The sequence below is a fragment of the Hydra viridissima genome, unplaced genomic scaffold (genome assembly GCF_058129835.1).
Source record: "Hydra viridissima isolate aposymbiotic clone 2 unplaced genomic scaffold, HvirCarnegie_v1 scaffold_10, whole genome shotgun sequence".
Taxonomy (NCBI): domain Eukaryota; kingdom Metazoa; phylum Cnidaria; class Hydrozoa; order Anthoathecata; family Hydridae; genus Hydra; species Hydra viridissima.
Genome location: NW_028324309.1, coordinates 3,730,479 through 3,757,500, shown reverse-complemented (window position 1 = coordinate 3,757,500; position 27,022 = coordinate 3,730,479). Strand labels below are relative to the sequence as shown.

Genomic DNA, 27,022 nt, shown 5'->3' with positions numbered 1-27,022 from the left:
AATTTACATAGGTTTAATTATAGCTTTAATAAACTTATATTAGTTAAAAAACAATTTATTTACTCCGTACATAATTCCAGTATGTAGGTACCTTTTCTGAAAGTCTTAGATATTTATGTCCTCAACTCACTTCTATTTGCAATTTTGATTTCTTATGGACCTTGCGGAACATCATTAAAAAAATTAACGGGATGAGGGGAACTTTGTTCGGGACACAATCAAAAAAAGATAAAAACAATATTTTTTCATGATTCAAATAATGAACTTTCATCACTTAAAACAGACTGAAAACAACCCTTCCATTTTAGCATATAGTAAAAGCCAAAAAATTTGAAATCTTTATCCGTGTTGCACTTTAATTTTTACTAAGGTTTTACAACAATTTATAATTTTAAATATCTTTTGTCTCAAAATCGCATACATTACTATTTGTAAAAAATGAAATAACAATTTGTTATATATACATACAAGATTTTTTTTTAAATAACTTTACTACTATACCTTATGTAAAATTATTCAGAAAAATAGGAAACAAACTACGTTTCTGAGAGATCACGGTGTCAAGGTCGTTTGGTAGCACTATGTTATTGTACGCATGTGTAAATTTTACGGAAAAAGTCAACTTTTTTAAAATGGTTACGACCCTTAGCAACGAAAATAATTTTTCTCTGGAAACCAAGTAATTGCATATTCTCCAATTTAAATAAAAATTTATGTTGCTGTTTTAATTTAAATTAGTTTAGCGATAACCCAGTTGTGAACTAAAACACTTAAAACAAGAGAAGGAACATATAAGCATTCGTTAACATTTGTTGTTGAGAAAGATGGCTGGTTAACTAGACGTGATTTGTTTACATTTTTTGGATCCCAAGTTCTAAGTTTTTAATCGTGAAAATGTAATCATTTTTCTTAAAAAAATTTGAGGAGGCCTTCTTCTATTTATTTCTTATGGCTATTCTTGGCATTCAATTTTTTTAATTGACAAAAAAGGCGCCTTTCTGCATTACCTTATTTACCATTATAACTACATCTTATTTGCCTTTAGTAGACACAAATAAAAAAAAAAGGAACTATATATTATTAAGAAATGTAAAATCCAGTTGCCAAAAGTGTTTTTAGCTATGACAATTTTGGTTTTTTCTCTTTCTTTTTCGTGATTCTGGAATTAACACCCTACTTTTAGAATTAGTTTTCTGATGGTGAAATTTTAAGATGCTTTTTAACCGCTTTGTTGGGCAAGGGATAGATTGATAAATACGCTTTAAATTATTGAACTCAGGATAAATTGATTCTCCACCTTTTTTGCTAAACAATTCAAAGCCAGCGCCCCATTTTTTCAAAAATAGAGTAGCGTGATCTTCCAACATATGTAACTTTGGAGGCACTAAAGCCTTAGGCTAAGTTGTGCGATAAAAATGCATCAGTTCAATAATATTTTTTTCTAAAGAAAAAATGAAAGCAACATGAATCATTACTTGCTATTATTGACATTAATAATAATGTTTCAGATTTGGAATAAATTCATTTATAAAAGAAATAGAACCTTTTATAAATGAATTTATTCCAAAGCATTTTATGCACATGATATGAACAAACTTTTTCCATGGTATGCTTTTCCCTGCACTTTCAGTTTTAGTGAAGTAGCTTCAATCTGTTGTGTGCATGGTCCCTCACTTTTCTTCAGTATAGATTCAAGCTCCGGAGTATTAGATTTTTTTGTCTATTGAAATATTATAATTGCTTTTAAATTAAGATTGGTTAAATAGTATTTTCTACGAGGAAACATTGGTCAGGAATAATCCAGATATAAAATATAAAGTGCTTAAGGTGGTACTAACGTATAAAATATCAAAATTTTCCAAATTTTTTACTTTTTAAATTTGAATAATTTTTGAATTTTTGAATAAAATTTGAATTATTCTTGATTTAAAAAATGTATTTTTATGTTTCTTTGTAAAATAAATTTGCTAAATTGTCAGCCATAAGAAAATGTTTTTGTAATGATAACTCATATGTGTCTTGAATGTTTCAGAAAAATTTTATTTTGTTTTCTTGTTTTCTGAGTTTTTCAACTTTGAACAAGGATATCTTTTTAGCTACTTGGAGATTTTATCTAAAATGTTTGCACACTGGTTATCAGGTTACTTTGGAGGAGTTTGACCAAAATAAGGTTTTTACAGTTTGCTGTTCTTAACATGATGATACTGATAGCACAGATTTTACAATAAAATCAAAAGCCATTATTGAAAATGCCACCATTTTGCATCTATAAATGCTATTATGGTGATTCCGATCAAATCTTTTTATCAACACGTCAATCTTTTTGCAAAAATTTAGACTCAAACTATTACTAGTTAAGAAGAAATTATTGTTTAAAAATGCAGTTAAAATTGCATATTAATTACTGACTCTGCATTTTTATGGGTACATTAATAGTTTTTTATTTATTTACGCTGAAAGTTTTTTCATTGTACATGTAATTAGTCAAATATTACACTGAAAATCAAAGGATTAAAAGTTTTAGTTTTTATAGGCCACTTTAAAGCAGAACAATAATTCTATAAAAAAACAGAACTTAATATTGTGTTGTCAATGCCACATTTTAAAGAAATGCTTACCATTTCCTTTTTTCTTTTCTTTAGAAAATCAAGTTGAGGGAAGTAAATTAACTTAATATTTTCCACATTTTCAGGATTATCTAATTAGCCATCTTCATAGCATCATTTACCAGCAGTATTTGTTCATCAAGATTAGAAATAGAACTTTGAAGGTTTGACAGTTGTTTTGACTTTGATATAAATTCATGATATTTTCAGAACAGATGCTGCTATTATTTTTTAATACTCTTTCTGACGCCATTAAAATATCCAATTTCATGGGCTTCTTCTACAAACATGTTGAATATTTAAGATAAATCCAAATAACTTCGTACAGAGTTGGTACAAAGAAACCTTGATATAAATGTATTTGTATGTGTTATAATTTTAAAAAATTGAATTAACTTTTAGTGATATTGTACAGCAAATCAATTAACACTATTTAAAATTGAGTTAAATGAGAGAAATAATTTTACTTTATCTAGAGGTACCTTCAAAATTGGTTCTATTATGATTTTATTGAAACTTTTGCATCTTTCTTGAGATCCTCGTTTTATATAAACCTTTGATAATTGGTTTGAAGACTTTCAAGTGAGCAACATTCTATTTCTGTTCTTTCTTCTTTACTAAGTTTCATGTCAAAAAAAATACTACAAGTTGTTCAAATTCAATTCACCTTTTAATGTCGAATTTCTTTTATAACAACTCACCTAAAGCTCCTGAAATACCATAAAGTGCACAAAGAAATTCATAATCACCAAAGATAAATACTGTAATGTTGTTTTCCCTAGATATAAAAAAACTTCATATATGCATTTTTTTACATATATGAAGTTTATCAGTAAAATTTGCTTTTTTATGTTGTATATAGACTAAATTTCAGTTTTAAAAAAAATTCTGGAAATTCTACGATTAGATTTTATTTTATTTTGGCTTTAAAGTTCTCAGTTTTACCATTATCGACAGCTGCTTTTTCAGTTCTTAACATTCGCGCGCAATTAAATTTCAAGGTTTTTTTAAAGACATATCTATAATTTGCTTATAATTAGAACTATCCCAATTTGCATATTTTTAAGAAGATTTCTATTTGTAAAGTTATTTGAGAAAACGTTAGGATTGCCACTATTGATAAATCATAAATTTTTTTAATGTTTACATCGCTTTCGATTTCTATTTCTGAAGCATGCGTATAATAGCGCTGTTGCGCCACTGATCTCAAAATATAACTGGATAGCGTTTACGGGAGATTTGAATCCAGTTTTGGCCTCCCAAGATGGCGGCGAAACTAACGAATGCCTATAAGAAAATTAAGAAACTGATGGTGATCAAGTTTTATATCTTGAGCTCAAGTATTGATAAATATATAAGTTTCAAATAAAAATCAATTTTTTTTGTTTTACAAAAGATTTTTTTCATAAAATTAACGGAATATTACATATTTACATAAGCTTATTAATATTACATATGTATATTTTTATTTAAAATATACATTTGTAATATTAATAGGCCCCTACTAAAAAAATTATCTTTCACATTTTTTTAATGAGGAAATGCTTTTTGATGATAATCAAAAAAAAAAAGTTTCTGGGGATGTGTTGCAAGGTCTTAGAGCGTGTTCCTATGCACCATGAGAATGATTTACTTCAGCGTCGCACAGTAACTCAAAACAACAACAAAAAATGGCAATAAACCCCTCACAGCTTTTTTGTAAATATAGTGCCCCTTTTTTAATAACAAATTAGAATAGTTATTTATTTAAAAAGTAAAAACAGTTTTTTCATGAAACTTATATTTTATTTTTTATAGTTAAAAGAAGTTAAAATCTTAATCTTATTTTCAAAGAAATCTGAAAAATGAGAGATTTTTGTTTAGTGAAAATAGAGACTTTTTAACCTAAATATAAGTTTTTATTTATTTTTACGATAATCTTTTAACTTTATATATTTCAAATATATTGAAAAAAAATAATTGCAATGTGATTTTTGTTGTTCAAATTAGAAGAATTTTCTAAAATAATATAGAATATATGCATACTTTTTTGTTTTAGATATCAGCTAAAAAAATAGGGAGTTATTCAAGAAATACAAATGTCAGTAAATCCATAAAAACCTTGTTTTCCGCCATTTTTTAACATACTATAAAAACCTTGTTTTCCGCCATTTTTTAACATATTATATCCAGACAAATGAAAATGGCGGAAAATAAGGTTTTTATCGACTCGTTGACATTTGTATTTCTTGAATTTGAGTTTTTTACTTATATAACTTGTTTTAGTATATAAAATATATTTCAAGTAGCATAGTTGTCATCATGTGCTACTTAAAAGTTTGTTTAAAAGTTGTTTGTTTATTTTGAATAATGATTTATTATTCAATAAGTACGACATTTGAAATATTATTACTTAACAACTTCAGTATTTCCTGTAATAAGTAACATTATTTACTTAAACATTATAGGAAATTTAATGTGATAATTTTCAAAGCAATAAAAACATAAAAGGTTAAACAGTGTAATGAGAAAATTATATAAAGTACTCAAAAATGTTTCTGATATATATTAATGATTCTATTAACATGACGAATCTTAAAAACAATAACAGCAAAAAAAGATTAGATCTTATCCTGAATATTTGTGAATTAGTAGTGGATAAATTAGGATTATGGAGGGATTTACTTAACGAAATCAAATAAAACTGAAGAAATTAGCGAAGAGAACATAAAAAAGTAAAGGCTACTTTAGCTACATTTATTTCAAAAGTGAAAAAAAAAACTAAAAAGTTTGGTAGATATTATGATTCATTTACAGAAAAAGAATATCAATGGCTTCAAGAAAATCTTTTGACCAATTAAAGAACCCACTTTGGTTCTGAAAAACCCCATAAACAACGGGTGGTCCTTGAAGAGCGAAGCAAAAGAAAAAATAAAAGAACTAGGTGTTGAATATCATTGCTCTATTTTTAGTCTCTGCAAGAAGTACAGAATTAATTTTTTACAGCAAATTAAAAAAGGTTAAAGACACTTTGGATAAAACCTTTTCTTTAAATATGAGTGTAAAGCAAGCTCTTGATTTAAAAGTGAATACTGACCTCAGCGATAAACAATATCAAATGATAAAAAACTTAGCCCTTGGACACATATTTATCCTCTTTTTGCACAATATTTTAGTGAAAAAGTTAAATACTATCCTAAAAGCATACTTTTTTCTCTGATTTTAGATGTTACCATTAGTATTGCTAAAGCTGTGTTTATGAGATGGTATAACTAAACCATTAGTGGCAGCTGAAATTAATAATGGTAATTCTGCCAGAAGCATGCAAATATCAAGTAGAGTAATGTACCAAGATGTTATGTATTGGCTTAAAGATTCTAAAATTTTAGTTAAAACTATTTTTTACGCGTGCAGCAAAATCTAACGCGCACGTGAACGTAAACACGCAATATACGCGTCAAAGATCCAGGTAAAAAATAATTTTGTCAAAAAATTTGAATTCTTTGACCCATAAAAATATTATTTTCACATATAATGTTTATTTACAATATTTATCGAGTTTTATGAAGTTTTTGCGGTTTTTTGATCATCCTGAGTCACTGCGCGTAGTATGTCTCAAAATAGTACAATAATTTACGATAACTTATTGATAAGTTATGTCATCTGAATTGAAGTTTGTTATTTTCCTAAACTTGTTTTCGCCAACTCTTTTACGATACCCAGTTAAGCGTCTATCGGCCAAATCACTCTAGAGAGATAACTCACAATCAATCTGAGTACATTATAGTATCGCGTATCCAACAAGAAAGGGCTTATCGTGGCAGACGGCTCCTTCCAAAAATAAACAATAGAGCACAGCTTGACTAACACTGTCTTCGTTAGAATCTCACTTCCGTTCCTCTCGATATCGATTTAACATTAGTTTAATGTAGAAGTCATGTTGTGAAACTTCAAAGAGTTTATTTTGCAGGTAAACATCATCGAGTGTTTTTTAAACTGATGATTTTTTCAAAAAGTTTAATTTTGGTATTTTCAAAAAGAAATTCTCTCGCAGGTAAACGTTATCAACTTTTTTTCAAATTGACATATTTGGCGTAGTAAAACGCGAGTTAAAAAAGAAGAGAAGTTTTGCAAAAAACCAAAACTCGGTGGAAGCTATGTTGGATAGCATCAACACTAAAAAATCAGGATAATGACTCATAGAAATACTGCGAGAGGGAGCTTATTTATGCTGAACGTAAAAAAGTAGTTATTGTAATTTTTCTGTATGTAGTTTACATCATTACCTGTATAACTAAAATTAATACAAAAACCTATCGAATATAGTCTTAAACTGCATGTGGCCAAATCCGTAATGTTTTGTAACAAGCTTTCCTAGCGCAGCTTTAACCCTATTTTTACTCCCTCGTACACGTATTTTTAATCCCTTGTTGTAAACAAAAGGGAATGTCCTTACCAGTGGTGCGTTTGTTATAACGCACGTCAGAATAGCAAAAAAATATGAACTTTTACAAAAATACAGGCAATCTGATAAAAGATGACTTTTTTTTATAACTTTCTCTATTATGATTAATCTTTGTAAATTGACCTTATTATGATTAAATTTTTAAGCATTTTTTGCATTTTTCATCATTCAAATATTTTCTTTTTCAAAAACGTCTTTAGCTGAGCCAACTGAACGAATTTTTCATGTTTTACACTTCTTCAAACAACCCACCATCCCCAACTCAGACCTCCGACTTTCGATCCCTCCAACTCCAATCCCGCCTCCTGGCGTATGCAAGTTTTAAACGCCAAAATTGAAGCAAAAAAATTTTCGGCACAAAAATTTTTGGTAATACTTTTCTCTAGGACGGTCATTTATGGTCCGGTTTTTACTTTTAAACAACTGAAAACAGATTATACCATGACATTTTTGTAAAATTAGGTTGGACACAGCTGGATATCATTAGATAAGTTGTTAAAAACGGCCTATTTTCATGATAAAAATGTGCCTATTTGAAGTAACTTTTTTTTGTTAGTTAAGTAAATTTAGTTACCAAAAACTCAAAAACTGTTATATACTGCAGTCATTTTCCAACTATACTGAGCAAATCTTTTTATCAATACATCATGCATTTTGTTAAGAAAATAAACGAAAGTTTAGTGAAAATATGAATATTTACAATTTCATAAATAATCTTGATATTAAAAATAATTGGGTCCTGCAAATGTGCATGTATCCTCAAAAATTTAATCATAATAAGGTCAATTTACAAAGATTAAGCATAATCGACTAAGATATAAAAAAATTCATCTTTTATCAGATTTGCTGCATTTTTGTAAAAATTCGTATTATCTTGTTATTCTGACGTCCGTGAAATTAACTTTTCTTTGTTGTTAACATCTTCCTACAGGTCAGCAGATTCAAGTATCACTCAAAAGGCGATCAAAGTCCACTTGCAAATTATACTTATTTATGCGAAACTTATTCAAAATTATACAAATTATGCTAAATTTGAGTGCTTTCATAGAGACACATGCTTGTGCATGAAATAGCACAAGCATGTGTCTGTATGAAAGAAATCTGCTAAACATTTTAATTTTTTTTTCAAACTTGATTTGTTTATACTATTCGAGTGATTTTTGTCTCGAATTGTTTTGCCAATAATTAAGTCTAGCTTTTCACTTACTTATCTGCGTTAAAAGTTTTTTTATATTTGGGATTTTCAAATATTTGGATTAATCAGTGCCTCTTTTATCCTCTAATTGGCTTAAACTGTTTTTGTTGACTTGCTTTTTTTAATGTTTCAGACACTCAATCATTGATCAGGAACGTTTGGAAAGCAAAATAGGTGCTACTCGACTTTCTCTCCCCCTCCCCTCCCCCCTAATTTTATGATTGATTCTGATAGAGAATTTTATGCTGATTAAGAATCGTATAAAAACATAGGTCTCAAAACCAATGGAAACTGCTCTAATCTGAAGTTGAAAGTACAAAATTATACGACAAATCCCTAATATTCGCCATCTAGAATAGTATTTTTTTTTTTGTCTAAAAGTTATCATTTCAAAGTATTCGCGACCTGGTTTTTATTTTATTATAATGAAGACTTCGAATAATAGAACATGAGAATTCATTCACTTTTAAATTATCAGGCCAATATGCTTTAACTAGGGCTCCTACTAAGTTGTCTAGAACATCTTTTAAAGATTTTATGGAATAAATTGAAAAATTCTGTTATTGATTGTATACTAAAATGAATTTTAAAACAATTGAAATTGTTTATTAGCAAAGTATATATATTTAAAACTATAGACTTTTTTTTAACACTTCAAGTTTTTTTAACACTTCAAGTTAAGCCCCCGTAAAAAATTATTTTCATTATGTCTGTCATACAAAAACGAATGTTTCAAAATAATTATTCTGTTTCTTCATTTATCAGCATGTCATAGCTTTTCAAAAACCAACAAACAAACGCAATAGCCCTATTTCATTGAGAAAAAATGGAATTCTTTTATCTTTTTTTGCAAAAAAGATTAAAGAATTCCATTTTTGTTATTTAATGAAAGTTCATCTTTACTATTAGTTTTTTCTTAATAATAAAGCAAACTTTTATTGAAAAAATAGTCTTAAATTCTTTTATAAAAATAAAATTTTCAAGAAAAAACCACATGTTTCACAAGAGTAAGATGTTTTATACTCGTTTGTATATCAAATTACACTCGAAAGAACTTATATCCAAAAAAAACATTTCTTTATAATTAAAACCAGGTTGAAAATGTTTTGCTTTTGAGAATAAAATCAACCGTAACATAACTTTATTCAAGATGGCGAATATTAGGGATTTGTCGTATAATTTTGTACTTTCAACTTCAGATTAGAGCACTTTCCATTGACTTTGAGACCTATGTTTTTATACGATTCTTAATTAGCATAAAATTCTCTATCAGAAGCAATCATAAAATTAGGGGGCAGGGGGGGAGGGGGGGGGGAGGAGAAAGTCGAGTAGCGCCAGCAAAATAAATGAAATAGAAGAAAGCTGATGCCTCTGTAAATATCTATTTCCGACCTAAAGAGAGGGATACCAGTGGCGAGCTCCTGTTTGTATACCAAGCATTTCGGCATAAAAAGCTGTTAAAAAATATGGGAATGAGATGGTATTTTTGGATTCAACTTACAAGACCACACGATATTCATTACCTTTGTCTTTCTTGTTAGTCAAAACAAATGATTATCAAATTTTAGCTACTTTTGTGAGTGGAAGTGAAACTTTGGAAGCAATAAATGAAGCACTTGCCATCATAAAGTCCTGGAATGAAGATTTTCAACCTCTTTATTGCATGACTGACTATTGCACTGCTGAGATACGCGCTCTTGAAACTATTTATGTTGGCGTATGTTTACACAAGAACTTTAGTTTCCCTTTTTTTTTATAAAATCAAATCATGTTAACATACCTGTATAATGCATAAACTCATTTCTATTATTATTAAAACACACTTATTCTGAATCCATATGTTTAGGATGTGAAGTTTTTATCTGTAACTTTCACAGAGAACAGTCTTGGAATCATTGGCTGAAAATGTCCTCCAGTGGTTGCTCTGCCAGAAAAGATCACATTTTGTGTATCTGAAGGTGTATTGCTTAGTCAATAGTATAAACAATTTATTTTTTGTATTTATGTGTTATATTGGCGTTTATTTAGACAGCTTAAGTGTTTTTTTTTACAAATATTTTTGGGTTTAACTAACAGTTTTTTAATTACAAAATATATTGACTTTTTGGTGAGGTATTTGTGCTATTCTATTTTGATATGATAAAACGAGGATAAAATACTTTCAAATCCAACTTTTTCAGTTTTGCTATGAAGAATACTAATTCTCATGTAACATTTTTTTGTAACAGATTTATTCTAACATATAATTATCTTATAATATTTTCAGTTGTAAACAAACGTATTAAAATGTACATTAAAGTTATGTTTCTACGATAAATTTTACAATTCTTTGTTGCATTTAAATTACAAATAGTAAAGATAAGAAGGTTAAAGAAATAGATTAGCAACATAGGACATAGGTCGCAAAAGTCTACTTCATATAGGTACGATCCAACTGGGACAGCATTTCTTAACAAATGCTTAGTACGTATAAATAAGAGTTCGTCATTTATCTCTCTGTTTAGATCAGAGATAGGTGTAAATGGAGACATCAGCTTTCTTCTTTTCATTTGTTTTGCTTCTTTTAAAGTCTCATCATCTTACTGTAATGCTGTCTGAAAAAAGAAAAAAAAGAAAACACTTAGCCAAGCAACAATTTTTCAAACAGAATTTCTCTTTTAAAATAGTTTTAAAAGATTTCAAAAATGTCTGACAGCTACAGAAGTCTATTAAATGGACAAGAAAAATTAAAAAGTATAATTGGTAAGCTTAATACTGCCTAAAGTTTGAACAAACTGAGTCAGAATATTCAACAATTCCATCACTAATAGGGTGATTTTGGTGACTTGTTAAGCAGAGAGCAGTAATTTTTTAAAAGTCACAGGCTACTACATATCTTTTATTTCATTTAGACAGTTACTTCTTGCTGTAATCTCCCAAAAACTGAATTAAAAAGAGCATAGCTGATTTAACACTTGACAATCAATAGTGCTATTGGAAACAAAGAGCAATGGCAAATGTTGTTTGTTAATGGCATTACAAATGAATTGCTTAATCATGAAAGTATTCAGACTTGACATTAGTTCTTCTACTTGGCAATGAGGCAAATATTTATCAACACTTTTTTTTTTACTATAAGATTTTAATCACTTAAATTTTGTTAAGAAGCTCTGATGTTTAAAGCTATTTGGGAACATTTAGTTCAACATAATTTTTATGCCAACAAGGAAAGTGAATGCGTTGCACTTAAAAAAACCATTTAACTGCAAAACAGGGTGGTAATGGTAGCAGCAAAATTTATGCACATATAGCAAAAACTGTAAATAAAAATTTGTGTTTTAGGAAATATGCAAATGTATTTTCTTTTTTCTTCAAATTTCCATAACAAAATTGATGATAGATGTATGGTGGCCAAACATAAAATCTTTTCAAATTTGATATGTGTAGCCACCCAGCAGTTTCATTAGATTTTGTTTCTACATAATTCCCAATATGGTTTTGGATTCATTGAACAAATTTTTACTAGCATTTAAAGTCACTTAAAGATGTTATTAATCCATATTTAACTAAAAAATATATGTGGGAGTAAACTATGACCATTCAAACTAGCAAGGCAAGCAATTTTATTAAACATAGTTTAAATTTAAACGTTTAAATGTTTTAACATAAGGCTCCAGTTAATATACGTTTTTTTATATTAAGTATATTAACTGGAGAGCTACTGTCTATTAAATTTTTGTAATCACTAATAAGTCTCTAAAACTTATATTCCTAATTAAGTTTGTTTGTTAAAAGTCTAAAATACGTTTTTCCTGTGAATATATACTTTTACATATACCTTTTCAACTCCAACAGTCTTTAGGGTTGAATATGCAGCAAATTTAACAGTAAGATAAAATGAATTATGCTAGCTCAAAGTAGATAAAAACTTTATTAAAACAATCACAAATCACCAAGAAAAAGTAAAAAAAAAATAAAACCTTTCAACATTGAGCCTTCTGCTTCTTTAACTGATATATCTGATATCTGATTAGAGTCGAAAGAATAATTAGAAAATGGGTCAACACATTTGTGTGATATATTTACAGCACATAGTACCTTATTGAATAATAAACATGTGAAATTTCGTTTAAATTATCTAGCTCATTGCGATTAAAAAGAAAATACACATCTTTTTCTATTTGACAAAGGATGTATAGCTGCCTTGTACTGTTTTGATATTGCATATTAGAATGATAGCACTTAAAAAAATAATTGTTTTTGAAAACAGGAAAACAATCCGCTCTGCCGTTTTTAAATATTTTCATACTATTGTACCACATTTTTTTATTATCGGAATAATTTCTGCATTAATTATATTAAATTAGCAAGTGGACTTTAATCGACTTGTGAACGATACTTTTATCGGCTAACCTAAAGAAAATACTTAACTTAACAACGTGTTGTTAAGTTACGTAACACGTTTTTAGTTACATACATAACTTAATAGCGCGTTATTAAACTACGCACGTTCTCCATTGTAAAAAGATGTAGATAACGAAGGAAGGTTAAATTCTCTATAAACCATACATACTGCTCTGCTTGTTTGCTGCTCTAATTTCTACAGCAAGATGGAAAGCAGAAGTGAAAGAGTTGGCGCATTAAAAGTATTTATGATTCTTGGCTTAATACTTTTCTCGCAGTTCTCAATTTTAATGGTAATTAGAACGTGCTTTGAGTATGAGGGGAAAATCGCGTCGTTCTTTCAAAACGATGTTTTTAATGCCCGATTTCCTTGGATCGCATGGACTGTTTATAGCGACGTCAGTGTTGCCTCACTTGTTTTGTGTTTTGCATTTATGTTGTGGTGCATTTTTTGCATGGTTTTTGTTCCTGGGAAGTTAGTTAAAGGACCAATCACACCGATGGGAAATGTTCCCATATACAAAGACAATGGACTGCGTTGCTTCGTCTTAACTATGACTGTTTTTGGTTTGTACCTGTTAGCTTGTAAAAGTGGCGTTGTTTATGGGCTACATAGCCCTTCGATTATATACGATATCTTTCCTACGTTGATTGCATCAGCAAACGTTTTCTCGCTAGTATTTTGTGTTTTATTGCTCATAAAAGGCCATATCGCTCCTTCTGACTATGACTCAGGTTCTTCTAACAACCTTTTGTTTGATTTTTACTGGGGTATGGAGTTGCATCCTCGCATAGGAACAATTGACGTAAAAGTTTTAAGCAATTGTAGATACGGCCTGACAGCATGGGCATTACTCATTAGTTGCTTTGTTGTAAAAGCTTTTGAGATTAACAAGTGGAATTTAAATGGTGTTCTGATCTCTGCAGTTTTACAGTTGTGTTATTTGTTGAAGTTTTATTGGTGGGAAGCAGGTAATGAAAGATTTTCAGTTAACTCTGTGTACAAATGATAATCTATAAGTATTTTCGCATATTTAGATTTTAGATGATGCAATTAAGTCTTATTTTTACTTCCATTTCTGCTTTCGTAATTTTCATATTTATGCGTAGCAGGTATTTTCCATATAATTCAGATAATTCAAAAAAAAAAAAAAAAAAAAAAAAAAAAAAAAAGAAATTACAAAGATAAGATTCCCATTAATGAACGAAATGAATAGGAAGCTTAAGGAGCTCCATTAACTCATACTAGAATTAGACATTTCATGTTAAATGTGTTAGATTATTAAATGAACTTGTTAGAAGTACTGAAACAAGAGTACAAAAGAAGAAGTATAAAATCAAGGTCAGGTATAGCGGTATACTGCATTTCACATCACGAATATGCATAGTAAAAGTTTTTTACTGTATTCAGCTCTTTTTCAGAAAAAAGATTTTTTAACCTTTTTTGTTTTGTAGGCTACTATAGTTCACTCGACATAACACTAGATCGAGCAGGTTATTACATATGTTATGGATGCCTTACGTTTGTACCGATATTTTATACTTCTTCAACTTTGACACAGTTGAGTATGGGATTTCGAAATGAAGTTGAGAGCGGTTATGTTTTTATGGGTCAAACTGGCTCCTTCTTGCTATTGGTGCTCGGATTACTTTGTCTCGCTATAAACTATTGGGCGGATTATCAAAGACAGGTTACTAAATTATGTTTTTAGAACATACTGCAGATTTATCAAAATGTTGAAAATGAATAATTATTTTAAATAAACATTTGCATAATTTCGCATGTAAGAATGATTAAGATGATGGCAAGCTATGTTTTCGTTTTTATTTTAACACTCGATATGCTGATCTTGGTCTTTTTGTTTTGTAAATAGGTTGTTCGCCTAATGAACGGAGACTGTAATATATGGGGAAAAAAAGCTCAAGTTATACATTGCAAGTATAAGCAAACTGTCGAAACTGATGCAACTGGTAACAGAGCCTTTCACACCTCAACGTCACAACAATCAAATGGTAGAGTTAGTAGTTCTCAATTGAAGACAGTTGAATGGAAGAGTATTCTGTTGAGAAGTGGCTTTTGGGGTTGGTCTCGTCACTTTCATTACTTACCAGAGCTGGGTTTGTCTTTTTGTTGGTGCGCAGCAAGTGGAACGACTCATCTGCTAGCGTTTTTCTACTTTTTTTTCCTAACGGCGTTGCTTTTTCATAGGTCTTTTCGAGATGATCAAAAATGTCGACTTAAATATGGTAAATATTGGGAGGAGTATTGCAAATTCGTCCCATACAAAATTATTCCTTTTGTTTATTAGCTTGTTCTCCTACTTACCTCAAAGTCTGACTGATGCTTTTGTATTTTCAAAGTGTATTAACAGTTTGTGTGTACGTTTATGTAATGGTTTAGCTGTAAAAGCTTGTAATAGCGTAGAAGCTAACATGATCGAATTTTATTTGTTGGTGCGAAAAAGAGTTTTAAAAAATCAAATCATATTTACACAATGGCTATTTAAAAAGCGAGTTATTACAAATCTATCTAGCTTTTTTAAATAAAAGTTCCAGCGCCTTTATTATTAAACCCAGCCTCCCTTGTATCAGATACCTGAAAGTAATATACTATTTACGCCAATTCAATTTCAAAATATCGTAAGGCCTGTGTATATGTCGACCCGGTATACAAGGCAGCCTCCTATTTTTAATGTTTTGTAAACAATATAAGTAAAGGCGTATTTTGCACAAACTAACTTTTTCGTCTTCTTACGTTCTTCAGAAACGTTTTTGAGCCATTCTTAATGGCCTAAAGTCTAGAATAACAGACCGGTGCAGTAAAAAATAACAAAAATAGCTGTGCGCCTGGGAGGTAAAGATGCCATAACGATATATCTATTTTCAGGAATGGCAAGGACCTCTTGATGTTTGTACAATTTTATTAAATAGCTAAGAAAGCTTCTACCAAACTCCCTTTACTACAAAAATACTACTGCACTTAAGCTTTCTGTAGATGTTGATAATCTAGGTAAACAAGCTTATGTGTATGTAGCAATCTTCGATCATCATTTGTAGATAAGCTTTGTAATGATCTATACTTTTATCAATTACGCATAGCAGTGAAACTTTCTCTTCTACGTCAGTCTTTAATTTTCTCTATCGAAAAATATATTTACTACTTCTAATCTTAAAGCCTATGCTATTTCTTCTATGAGACACTTACTGCTTGGTCTTGACCAGCGTAATGTAAGGGCAAGGTTTTCGTGATTGGCGAGGTAGTGCTGGGTGGAGATGGGGCGGTAATTGTGAATAGCGCGGGAGGAGAGTGTGAGGACGGTCAAACTTTTCTGTTATCAAATGTTAACAAGTTGTCAAAACAAAAAATGTTAAAATAGCAACAGTAACAATAATGCCTTAGTTTTTTCAAAATAAAAGAATTACCACCGGTTTTTCTTTTCTTACTTATCATACTATATATATATATATATATATATATATATATATATATATATATATATATATATATATATATATATATATATATATATATATATATATATATATATATATATATTTATATATATACAGTGCCGGTTTTAGCAGATTGGGTGAGATTTCTACGGCGCCCCTAGCTCAATTTAACCCTATTCAAAAAAAGGCAAAAGGTAAAGTAACCACTTAGTAATAACTAATTAAATAATCAAATAGTAATATAAATAACTATTAATTAAAAAAAAAAACTAATAAATTTTAGCTTTTCTTGCCTTTCTATCGGCAAACTCTTTTATGAGTTTTTATCAAAGTCAATTTTCTCAGTAATTTCATTTTCAATTGACGAAGTTGCTAAGTTTGTCAACTTAGATTGGGATATTGTTGATCTTAGATAGCTTTTTATCAACTTAAGCTTTGAAAAATTCCTCTCCCCACTAGCAACCGTAACAGGTAAATTTAATAATATTCGCAATGCTATCCATAGAATTAGATATAGCTCTTGTAAGTTGCAATCTTTAACAAAATTTAAAACAAAAACAGGAGTAACCACATTCTTAACATACAAAAAAGCTTTCAAACCTAGGAGTTCATGGCACAACATACTACCGTCAATATCTGACTTAGAGTCCACAGTTAATTTCAATTGGAGATTACTACAAAGTTTGACAAGGTTAGGTTTTTCCGGAATCTGTTTTATATTGTACAAAAAAGATCATGATTCTGAATACTTACTTAACTGATCAAATATTTCATTGAATGAAGTTAATGTAGAGTCCAAAAGACAGTTAAAAAATTCAACTTCAAATTTTTTTTCTGGGAAAGTTATAGGCTCATCGCAGACAGTTTCTCCAGCTTGACGCTTAACACATCAAACTCTTGATGTGGCTTTAAACACAGGCTCAATTTCTAGTTCTCCGTTAACCTTTAGCTCTAGTTAACCTTTGCCGTTAAAATGGCGGATTTGAATCCTGTATTGATGTATTACTATAAAATCCATGTCTGACGATTGTAGAGATTTACTTACGACATTAACTTAAAAAAAGTATGTCATACCAAACAACCAACGAAAGCCATGTCTGATGATTGTAGAGATTTATTTACGACATTAACTTAAAAAATGTATGTCATTCCAAACAACCAAAAAATGTATGTTATACCAAACAACCAATTCTTCAGTGCTTAATTCATCTGGAAGTCATCTGAAAGAGTCTGCGACCACAAATTAACTTAAGTTTTAACCACAGGTGTCCGAAATTTTTTCTCTGACAAATGCTAATATGCATCCATAGAAATTAATTATACAACACTGTTTTGCTAATAGCTTGTAATGAAAATGATTTTTGTTAATATTTCCAGCCAACCAAGTACCCATTTTATTATTGAACCCCAATATTTTTTCCTTTCATGTTCGCCCCGTTGTCACAACCCTGACCCCTACAATTGTTCAATTCCAGTCCGTATTTATTTAAAACATCTATTATAACTTTAGAGAGTCTTTCAACAGTTGACTCATTGACAGACAAAGATAATCTGAATATAACGAACAAAATATAACGAAGTTTTACGTAGTAATTTATGTTTAAATACATTTGGATTTACAGAGATATACTAAATTTATTGCAAAATGTCTGAATACGTTGATCTTCTCAAAAGAAAACCATCTGGGTCAGAATATAGAAAGCGGAAGGCAGAAATTGCAGATGACTTAAGCACTGATTTCATGAATATATCGGATCCAGCCATATGGCCACTCATTCGAAATAGCAAAGTTATTGATCATATAATATCTAACTGCCAAGTACAAACTCATATTGACAATTATCCAAAGAATGATACTGGCCAGCAATTCTGTAATTTTCATTTCACAAAAAAACTTGCAAACAACGAAACAATTCAGCGTCGTCGGTTAATATATTCCGTCTCTAAGGATCGAGTTTATTGTTTTTGTTGCCGGCTATTTGATAGTAAATCAACGTCGAGTTTAGTATCTGAAGGATATAACAACTGGAAACACTTGTCAGAAATGTTAAAAGTTCATGAGAATAGCGCTTCTCATAAGAAGTTTTATCTTTCATAGGTCGACACTGAACTACGATTAAGAAAAGGGAAAACAATAGACTGCCAAGAGCAACGTTTGATTAGAAAAGAAAAAACAAAACGGAATAATGTTTTGTCTAGATTGATGCATATTACACTTTATTTAGCTGAAAACAATATGGCGTTCAGAAATACCTCTATTCACAAATACCGCCCCATCTCCACCCAGCACTACCTCCCCAATCACGAAAACCTTGCCCTTACATTACGCTGGTCAAGACCAAGCAGTAAGTGTCTCATAGAAGAAATAGCATAGGCTTTAAGATTAGAAGTAGTAAATATATTTTTCGATAGAGAAAATTAAAGACTGACGTAGAAGAGAAAGTTTCACTGCTATGCGTAATTGATAAAAGTATAGATCATTACAAAGCTTATCTACAAATGATGATCGAAGATTGCTACATACACATAAGCTTGTTTACCTAGATTATCAACATCTACAGAAAGCTTAAGTGCAGTAGTATTTTTGTAGTAAAGGGAGTTTGGTAGAAGCTTTCTTAGCTATTTAATAAAATTGTACAAACATCAAGAGGTCCTTGCCATTCCTGAAAATAGATATATCGTTATGGCATCTTTACCTCCCAGGCGCACAGCTATTTTTGTTATTTTTTACTGCACCGGTCTGTTATTCTAGACTTTAGGCCATTAAGAATGGCTCAAAAACGTTTCTGAAGAACGTAAGAAGACGAAAAAGTTAGTTTGTGCAAAATACGCCTTTACTTATATTGTTTACAAAACATTAAAAATAGGAGGCTGCCTTGTATACCGGGTCGACATATACACAGGCCTTACGATATTTTGAAATTGAATTGGCGTAAATAGTATATTACTTTCAGGTATCTGATACAAGGGAGGCTGGGTTTAATAATAAAGGCGCTGGAACTTTTATTTAAAAAAGCTAGATAGATTTGTAATAACTCGCTTTTTAAATAGCCATTGTGTAAATATGATTTGATTTTTTAAAACTCTTTTTCGCACCAACAAATAAAATTCGATCATGTTAGCTTCTACGCTATTACAAGCTTTTACAGCTAAACCATTACATAAACGTACACACAAACTGTTAATACACTTTGAAAATACAAAAGCATCAGTCAGACTTTGAGGTAAGTAGGAGAACAAGCTAATAAACAAAAGGAATAATTTTGTATGGGACGAATTTGCAATACTCCTCCCAATATTTACCATATTTAAGTCGACATTTTTGATCATCTCGAAAAGACCTATGAAAAAGCAACGCCGTTAGGAAAAAAAAGTAGAAAAACGCTAGCAGATGAGTCGTTCCACTTGCTGCGCACCAACAAAAAGACAAACCCAGCTCTGGTAAGTAATGAAAGTGACGAGACCAACCCCAAAAGCCACTTCTCAACAGAATACTCTTCCATTCAACTGTCTTCAATTGAGAACTACTAACTCTACCATTTGATTGTTGTGACGTTGAGGTGTGAAAGGCTCTGTTACCAGTTGCATCAGTTTCGACAGTTTGCTTATACTTGCAATGTATAACTTGAGCTTTTTTTCCCCATATATTACAGTCTCCGTTCATTAGGCGAACAACCTATTTACAAAACAAAAAGACCAAGATCAGCATATCGAGTGTTAAAATAAAAACGAAAACATAGCTTGCCATCATCTTAATCATTCTTACATGCGAAATTATGCAAATGTTTATTTAAAATAATTATTCATTTTCAACATTTTGATAAATCTGCAGTATGTTCTAAAAACATAATTTAGTAACCTGTCTTTGATAATCCGCCCAATAGTTTATAGCGAGACAAAGTAATCCGAGCACCAATAGCAAGAAGGAGCCAGTTTGACCCATAAAAACATAACCGCTCTCAACTTCATTTCGAAATCCCATACTCAACTGTGTCAAAGTTGAAGAAGTATAAAATATCGGTACAAACGTAAGGCATCCATAACATATGTAATAACCTGCTCGATCTAGTGTTATGTCGAGTGAACTATAGTAGCCTACAAAACAAAAAAGGTTAAAAAATCTTTTTTCTGAAAAAGAGCTGAATACAGTAAAAAACTTTTACTATGCATATTCGTGATGTGAAATGCAGTATACCGCTATACCTGACCTTGATTTTATACTTCTTCTTTTGTACTCTTGTTTCAGTACTTCTAACAAGTTCATTTAATAATCTAACACATTTAACATGAAATGTCTAATTCTAGTATGAGTTAATGGAGCTCCTTAAGCTTCCTATTCATTTCGTTCATTAATGGGAATCTTATCTTTGTAATTTCTTTTTTTTTTTTTTTTTTTTTTTTTTTTTTTTTGAATTATCTGAATTATATGGAAAATACCTGCTACGCATAAATATGAAAATTACGAAAGCAGAAATGGAAGTAAAAATAAGACTTAATTGCATCATCTAAAATCTAAATATGCGAAAATACTTATAGATTATCATTTGTACACAGAGTTAACTGAAAATCTTTCATTACCTGCTTCCCACCAATAAAACTTCAACAAATAACACAACTGTAAAACTGCAGAGATCAGAACACCATTTAAATTCCACTTGTTAATCTCAAAAGCTTTTACAACAAAGCAACTAATGAGTAATGCCCATGCTGTCAGGCCGTATCTACAATTGCTTAAAACTTTTACGTCAATTGTTCCTATGCGAGGATGCAACTCCATACCCCAGTAAAAATCAAACAAAAGGTTGTTAGAAGAACCTGAGTCATAGTCAGAAGGAGCGATATGGCCTTTTATGAGCAATAAAACACAAAATACTAGCGAGAAAACGTTTGCTGATGCAATCAACGTAGGAAAGATATCGTATATAATCGAAGGGCTATGTAGCCCATAAACAACGCCACTTTTACAAGCTAACAGGTACAAACCAAAAACAGTCATAGTTAAGACGAAGCAACGCAGTCCATTGTCTTTGTATATGGGAACATTTCCCATCGGTGTGATTGGTCCTTTAACTAACTTCCCAGGAACAAAAACCATGCAAAAAATGCACCACAACATAAATGCAAAACACAAAACAAGTGAGGCAACACTGACGTCGCTATAAACAGTCCATGCGATCCAAGGAAATCGGGCATTAAAAACATCGTTTTGAAAGAACGACGCGATTTTCCCCTCATACTCAAAGCACGTTCTAATTACCATTAAAATTGAGAACTGCGAGAAAAGTATTAAGCCAAGAATCATAAATACTTTTAATGCGCCAACTCTTTCACTTCTGCTTTCCATCTTGCTGTAGAAATTAGAGCAGCAAACAAGCAGAGCAGTATGTATGGTTTATAGAGAATTTAACCTTCCTTCGTTATCTACATCTTTTTACAATGGAGAACGTGCGTAGTTTAATAGCACCACTGGTGACGTGCGTTATAACACACACTCCACTGGTAAGGACATTCCCTTTTGTTTATAACAAGGGATTAAAAATACTTGTACGAGGGAGTAAAAATAGGGTTAATGCTGCGCTAGGAAAGCTTGTTACAAAACATTACCGATTTGACCACACGCAGTTTAAGACTATATTCAATGGCTTTTTGTATTAATTTTAGTTATTCAGGTAATTATGTAACTTTTAAACAGAAATATAATAATAGCTACTTTTTTGCGTCTAGCGTAAAAAAAAGCGCTCTTTGAGACCTCTTCTATTCAGGAAAAAGGGAATATGTCGCATAAAAAAAAGTACATTTCAATGTAATTTAAAAAAGTGGACTTCTATTTTTAAAGAGACACTTCTAGAGAAGGCTTAGATATCACTGCTGATAAAAACTATGTTGCACCGTTTTTGATCGAGATTTGACACAAATTGATCGAGAGTTATTTCTTAAGAGTGATTTAGCTGATAGATACTTAACTGGGTATCATCAAAGGGTTTGCGAAAACAAGTTCAGGAAAATAACAAACTGCAATTCAGGTGACATGAATTATCAATACAATTTACAATAAGTAAATAACAACAGCATTAATAAGCTAAGGCAATGCAAATAAAGTAATCATTCAATGAAATAACTGTGTAAGCCACTTACTAACTTAGTCAAGACTATAATCTTTTTTTACTCTTTTTCTTCAATTTAACAATGTTTTCTACCGGTGAGGGTTTTTTTTCTAGTTCTCTTTTTTATTAATATCGGATTTTGATCCCAACGTTTGAGCTACTTTTAATGTTTGTGCTACTAATGACGTTGTGCTCCTTATGACGTTTGTGTTTGGCCTAATCGAACTTTTTTGAGATATAAGACGCTATAGTAAATCAATATTATCAGAAGCGTAGTTTGTTTCATATTTTCCTGAATAATTATATGTATGTATGTATGTATGTATGTATGTATGTATGTATGTATGTATGTATGTATGTATGTATGTATGTATGTATGTATGTATGTATGTATGTATGTATGTATGTATGTATGTATGTATGTATGTATGTATGTATGTATGTATGTATGTATGTATGTATGTATGTATGTATGTATGTATGTATGTATGTATGTATGTATGTATGTATGTATGTATGTATGTATGTATGTATGTATGTATGTATGTATGTATGTATGTATGTATGTATGTATGTATGTATGTATGTATGTATGTATGTATGTATGTATGTATGTATGTATGTATGTATGTATGTATGTATGTATGTATGTATGTATGTATGTATGTATGTATGTATGTATGTATGTATGTATGTATGTATGTATGTATGTATGTATGTATGTATGTATGTATGTATGTATGTATGTATGTATGTAATAGAGCTATGGCAGTAAAGTTATTTAGAAACAAATCTTGTATGTATATATAACAAATTGTTATTTCATTTTTTACAAATAGTAATGTATGCGATTTTGAGACAAAAGATATTTTAAATTATAAATTGTTGTAAAACCTTAGTAAAAATTAAAGTGCAACACGGATAGAGATTTCAAATGTTTTGTCTTTTACTATATGCTGAACTGGAAGGGTTGTTTTCAGTCTGTTTTAAGTGATGAAAGTTCATTATTTGAATCATTAAAAAATACAACGAAAAAATTGTTTTTATCTTTTTTTGTTGGTGTCCCGACCAAAGTTCCCCTCATCCCGTTAGTTTTTTTTATAATGCAATCAAAATTGCAAATGGAAGTGAATTGAGGACATAAATATCTAAGACTTTCAGAAAGGGATACCTCCATACTGGAATTATTTACGGAGTAAATATTCGGTATATAAATACCAAAGAAATATGAACGTACAAAGAGTAGTTTATTTTTTTGATTATTTTGTTAAGCATTACAAAAGTTAACTCATACTATATTGCGTCGGTCACTATCACTACATACTACATATCATTATAAATTTTACACTGTTATCATTATATTCTTGTGAGTTAGCTACTCAGGTACTTTTAAGTGGCATATTAGTGAACGACCATCAATCAATAATGTTATTTAAGCATGTACAAATTTAGGTATTGATTAATTCATCGCTATAAACTAGTTTTTAGAAATTTATTTCTTGTTGTTAATAATTAATTCGAAAGAACAGTAAATTTATCAAAGTGTTGAGTAAAATAATGAGGTTGTAATATTTTATTTTATTCATGAATTCTTAAGAGGAACCTAATCAGAGAAAACTCTCTCAAACTAAATTTACTAATAAAGGATATTAAATGAAAAAAAAGAATGGAGCGCTGAAGTTCATTAGTAATTTCTTTTTAAAAATAGTAAACAAACTTAAAATGACAGCAAAAATATTTTATTCTTTTATTTTTTTTTTAATGATTGTCCATGCAAAAAAAGAAAAAATCATAAATAGTTAGCTCCCACTAAATAACATTATCTCTGTTGCTATATGTTTCCAATCATTAGGGGTCTGTATAAACTAGCTATGATCTTTGTAAATTGTGTTTTCTTACTTACCCCTTTTCCCTCCTTACCTTTGTTTGTTCTTTAAGCATGATCCCAGCGTTAGTTTTTTTGCAATCCTTGCATTAATTTTTCCCATCTTTACTGAGACTAATAATTGCCTTTGATATTTTTCTATCTGTTTTATTTAACTTTTTATTAATAAATACTCTTGGGATAATACAAAGTTGCATTTGATATAGTTTTTCTTTCGGGTAATAGGTAAAGTTACCAAGATTTTGTTATTAAAAAAGTAATTCAAATTATAATACAAATACCCCGAATCTAGGGTATGGTTCCTATAAATCCATTTCAATTTTTTTTTGTTTTATATTAAACTAGATCAAAACTCATCGACAGATTTTAAATTATATTTAAAAAAACTTTTTCGTTATAGCAATAAGATCATTTAAGGTGGTTCCTACGTAATCAAAAAAAGTTACTTTTTATTCATTAACCATTAATTTTCTCAAAAGTAGGTACAGAATGTGTAAAAAAAAAAAATTTTCGAACACCAATAATATATTGATGATCACATAGAGGCCTATAATAGTCAAAATAACCCCTAACAATTGAGTTTACTAGAAACACAATTACTCATGAGTAAAAGCTCATTTTACTTTCAAACTTGGTATACTTGTTCGTGCTACCTATATCTAGTGCGTGAGTTTTTTTTATTAAAAGATCATGTTTCTACTAAAAGTTATGCTTCAAAACAACTGTATTTTCGAAAAATGTGCTACTAGGCCTCTGATCTTAGTTCCCTAACCATAACTTACAAGTAATAAACTTATTTGAAAAAAACTCAGGCACTAGCAGTACACTGGATGAATAAGTCCTGAAAAATTCAAGTAGCTATCACTATTAATTCAAAAGTTATGATGTTTTTTGTGAGACAATTTTCTTGAAAAACGATACGGTAGAAAATCAAAAAACAAGAAAAAAATTTGTTTTTAAAACTAAAATCCTCCTTTTAAATAAGTTTCTCCTCCCTCTTTATGTAAGTCTTTATCCAATAAACCCTTCTTGATGGCTTTTAGTTTTTTTCTTTTTGATTTTGTCTTCTCTGATGTTTTAATAAGTAAATTTTGGATGCTGCGTCAGTTCATTTTTTCAGATATAATATTAAAACAGACACCGGTCTGTATTCGAAGTTTTTCATACACTTTATCAAGTCCAAATTGACCTTCGTTGAATTGAAGAATAGCACTATATACACCTAACTGTAGAATTGACCTTTCTACAAAGACTTACTTAGGACATTTCATCCAGATAATATTATTCAGGGACTCGTTAGCATTTTGAGTTTCCCCGTGGATGCACTTGCGAAGAAGATCATCATTTGAAAGATCTTGTAAAATCTTTGACAAGATAGGAAACATCCACTCTGGTAAATTAATCTTCTCTTTGTGTTTTTTAAGTTTATTTTTCTTATAAGTACACCACGATTCTTCTCCTGGTGGACAAAACATGTGGCGCTTATCTAAGTTAGAAAAGTTGGTACAATGATGAAGGATAGCACCTATCCACTTTTTCATTGAGTAAATTTTTTCATCGTTAGTGCAATTTAATTTTAGACTTCTTCGAATAGCAATACCATAATAATTTGTTATTGAATTGATGGAGTTGTTTGTCAATTTTCCTTTTCCACCAAATGGTGTAGAGGTATTTTTATATTCTTGTACTAGTGCCCTAAGTCGAAAACCTATTCGTTTATTTACATGTCCAACTTTGACGTATAAGGCAACATTAGAATAGCAAAAGAGATGTACTATTTAAAGTTTTAAAGTACATTTAAGATATTAACTTAAAAAATAAAACGGTTGCTATGGCCGTTGCTAGGCACTAAAACTATACCTACCTGTATAAAATTAAAAATATTGTAAAAAGCATAAACAAACTTAAAAAAAAAGTATATACCACGAGAAAGAGCAATAAATTTTACATTAGAATATCTAATTTGCCAAAAAATCAATTTTTGAAAAAATTTCGACTTTTGATTATGTAGGAACCACCTTAAAGTTATTTCAGGGGGTAATTGGAGGTAATATTAAACTTTACACGGCCATAAATCTTAAAAAAAAGATTTTTTGATGAAATTTACAATCTGTTGATGATATTTGATCTAGTTTATAATAGAACAACAACAACAAATTATGATTCATGGAGACGTTCTAGGAACAGGGCAGTTAGGGGTCGGGGCGGGGTTGGTTTAGGTCCAATTACCCTAATTTTTTGCAAGTCATCCTCATTCGACACCAGTATCTACATACTAGAAATTTGAGTATGCCCATGTCTCTTAATAACCTATCTTGATAAATGAAATTCTTGGGCACTCCTCTAAAATATTTGGTTTCTCCCCAGACCCCCATTAAAAAAAGTCACTTTTTACATTTTTTGAATAAGGAAAAGTTTTCCTATGATAATCAAAAAATAAAATCTGGGGAATTGTTGCTAGGTCTTAGAGCATGTTCCTATGCACCGTGAACCATTAATTTTGGTTGTGAAATTATAAGGCTATTAACTTTTAAATGTTGAAAATATAGGTGCTACTACACTCTCTACTACTATTTTTATGAATATGATATAGAATTTTGTGCTGATTAATAATCATATAAAAGGTCTCAAAGTCAATGCAATCTGGTCTAATCTGAAGGTGAAAATTAAAAAATATAACATCGCAAATATTTAGTCTCCGGAGAATAATAACTTTACGGTTGATTTTGTTTTCGAAAGCGATGTATTGCTAGCCAGGTTTTTATTAATAAAATGGAATGTTTTTCAGACTTTAAAACATGTTATTCTTTTGAAATATGTAATTCTCATATAAAAATGTAATTCATTCTTGTGAATTTGAATTTTTTAACATAATATATATAATATACTGTTTCTCTGAAAAAATATTCTAAAAGCTTTTTTAACTTTGTTTTGAGACTTTCATTTTACATA

General features: G+C 30.1%; 4 protein-coding genes, 2 long non-coding RNA genes and 1 pseudogene across 10 annotated transcripts in view; 3 read left to right on the top strand and 4 right to left on the bottom strand.

Annotated features, from left to right (window-relative positions):
- The window catches only part of LOC149882682 (geranylgeranyl transferase type-2 subunit alpha-like), a 13,862-nt gene extending 13,691 nt beyond the window's left edge, over positions 1 to 171 (bottom strand). The window contains exon 1 of one of the 5 annotated variants that reach the window (XM_090099614.1): positions 92 to 171. The gene's annotated coding sequence lies outside the window, so the exon portion shown is untranslated. Of the gene's footprint in view, positions 1 to 70 lie in introns of all 5 variants that reach the window. The other 4 variants (XM_090099615.1, XM_090099619.1, XM_090099618.1 and 1 more) reach the window with 4 other exon arrangements.
- Positions 172 to 9,061: 8,890 nt separating this feature from the next.
- Positions 9,062 to 12,425, top strand: LOC149882681 (uncharacterized). The gene is made up of 2 exons (XR_016456507.1): positions 9,062 to 9,962; positions 10,092 to 12,425. It is a non-coding gene; the product is annotated as an uncharacterized LOC149882681 (long non-coding RNA).
- On the bottom strand, positions 10,781 to 12,642 carry LOC149882680 (uncharacterized). The gene is made up of 2 exons (XR_016456508.1): positions 12,205 to 12,642; positions 10,781 to 10,839 (listed from the first exon to the last, which is right to left on the bottom strand). It is a non-coding gene; the product is annotated as an uncharacterized LOC149882680 (long non-coding RNA).
- A 54-nt stretch (positions 12,643 to 12,696) lies between these two features.
- Positions 12,697 to 15,119, top strand: LOC149882679 (uncharacterized). Its single transcript, XM_090100797.1, has 3 exons — positions 12,697 to 13,600; positions 14,084 to 14,319; positions 14,503 to 15,119. Exons 1-3 carry the CDS (start codon positions 12,835 to 12,837, stop codon positions 14,935 to 14,937), a joined length of 1,437 nt encoding a protein of 478 aa, XP_089956923.1. The 5' UTR covers positions 12,697 to 12,834; the 3' UTR covers positions 14,938 to 15,119.
- A 1,231-nt stretch (positions 15,120 to 16,350) lies between these two features.
- Positions 16,351 to 17,176, bottom strand: LOC149882678 (uncharacterized; annotated as a pseudogene).
- A 550-nt stretch (positions 17,177 to 17,726) lies between these two features.
- LOC149882677 (zinc finger MYM-type protein 5-like) lies at positions 17,727 to 18,179 on the top strand. The gene has a single exon (XM_090100943.1). It carries the CDS (start codon positions 17,727 to 17,729, stop codon positions 18,177 to 18,179), a length of 453 nt encoding a protein of 150 aa, XP_089957069.1.
- A 961-nt stretch (positions 18,180 to 19,140) lies between these two features.
- Positions 19,141 to 21,534, bottom strand: LOC149882676 (uncharacterized). The gene is made up of 3 exons (XM_090101272.1): positions 20,660 to 21,534; positions 19,941 to 20,176; positions 19,141 to 19,757 (listed from the first exon to the last, which is right to left on the bottom strand). The coding sequence occupies exons 1-3, from the start codon at positions 21,423 to 21,425 to the stop codon at positions 19,323 to 19,325; spliced, it is 1,437 nt and encodes a 478-aa protein (XP_089957398.1). The 5' UTR covers positions 21,426 to 21,534; the 3' UTR covers positions 19,141 to 19,322.
- Between the last annotated feature and the right edge of the window lie 5,488 nt (positions 21,535 to 27,022).

Bases quoted from the DNA above. Each gene is read 5' to 3' on its own strand.
- LOC149882677 (XM_090100943.1), top strand. From the start codon at position 17,727: ATGTCTGAATACGTTGATCTTCTCAAAAGAAAACCATCTGGGTCAGAA.
- LOC149882679 (XM_090100797.1), top strand. From the start codon at position 12,835: ATGGAAAGCAGAAGTGAAAGAGTTGGCGCATTAAAAGTATTTATGATT. The intron at 13,601-14,083 runs GTAATGAAAGAT...TTTGTTTTGTAG, and splicing joins GTTTTATTGGTGGGAAGCAG to GCTACTATAGTTCACTCGAC. The intron at 14,320-14,502 runs GTTACTAAATTA...TTTTGTAAATAG, and splicing joins GGGCGGATTATCAAAGACAG to GTTGTTCGCCTAATGAACGG.
- LOC149882676 (XM_090101272.1), bottom strand. From the start codon at position 21,425: ATGGAAAGCAGAAGTGAAAGAGTTGGCGCATTAAAAGTATTTATGATT. The intron at 20,177-20,659 runs GTAATGAAAGAT...TTTGTTTTGTAG, and splicing joins GTTTTATTGGTGGGAAGCAG to GCTACTATAGTTCACTCGAC. The intron at 19,758-19,940 runs GTTACTAAATTA...TTTTGTAAATAG, and splicing joins GGGCGGATTATCAAAGACAG to GTTGTTCGCCTAATGAACGG.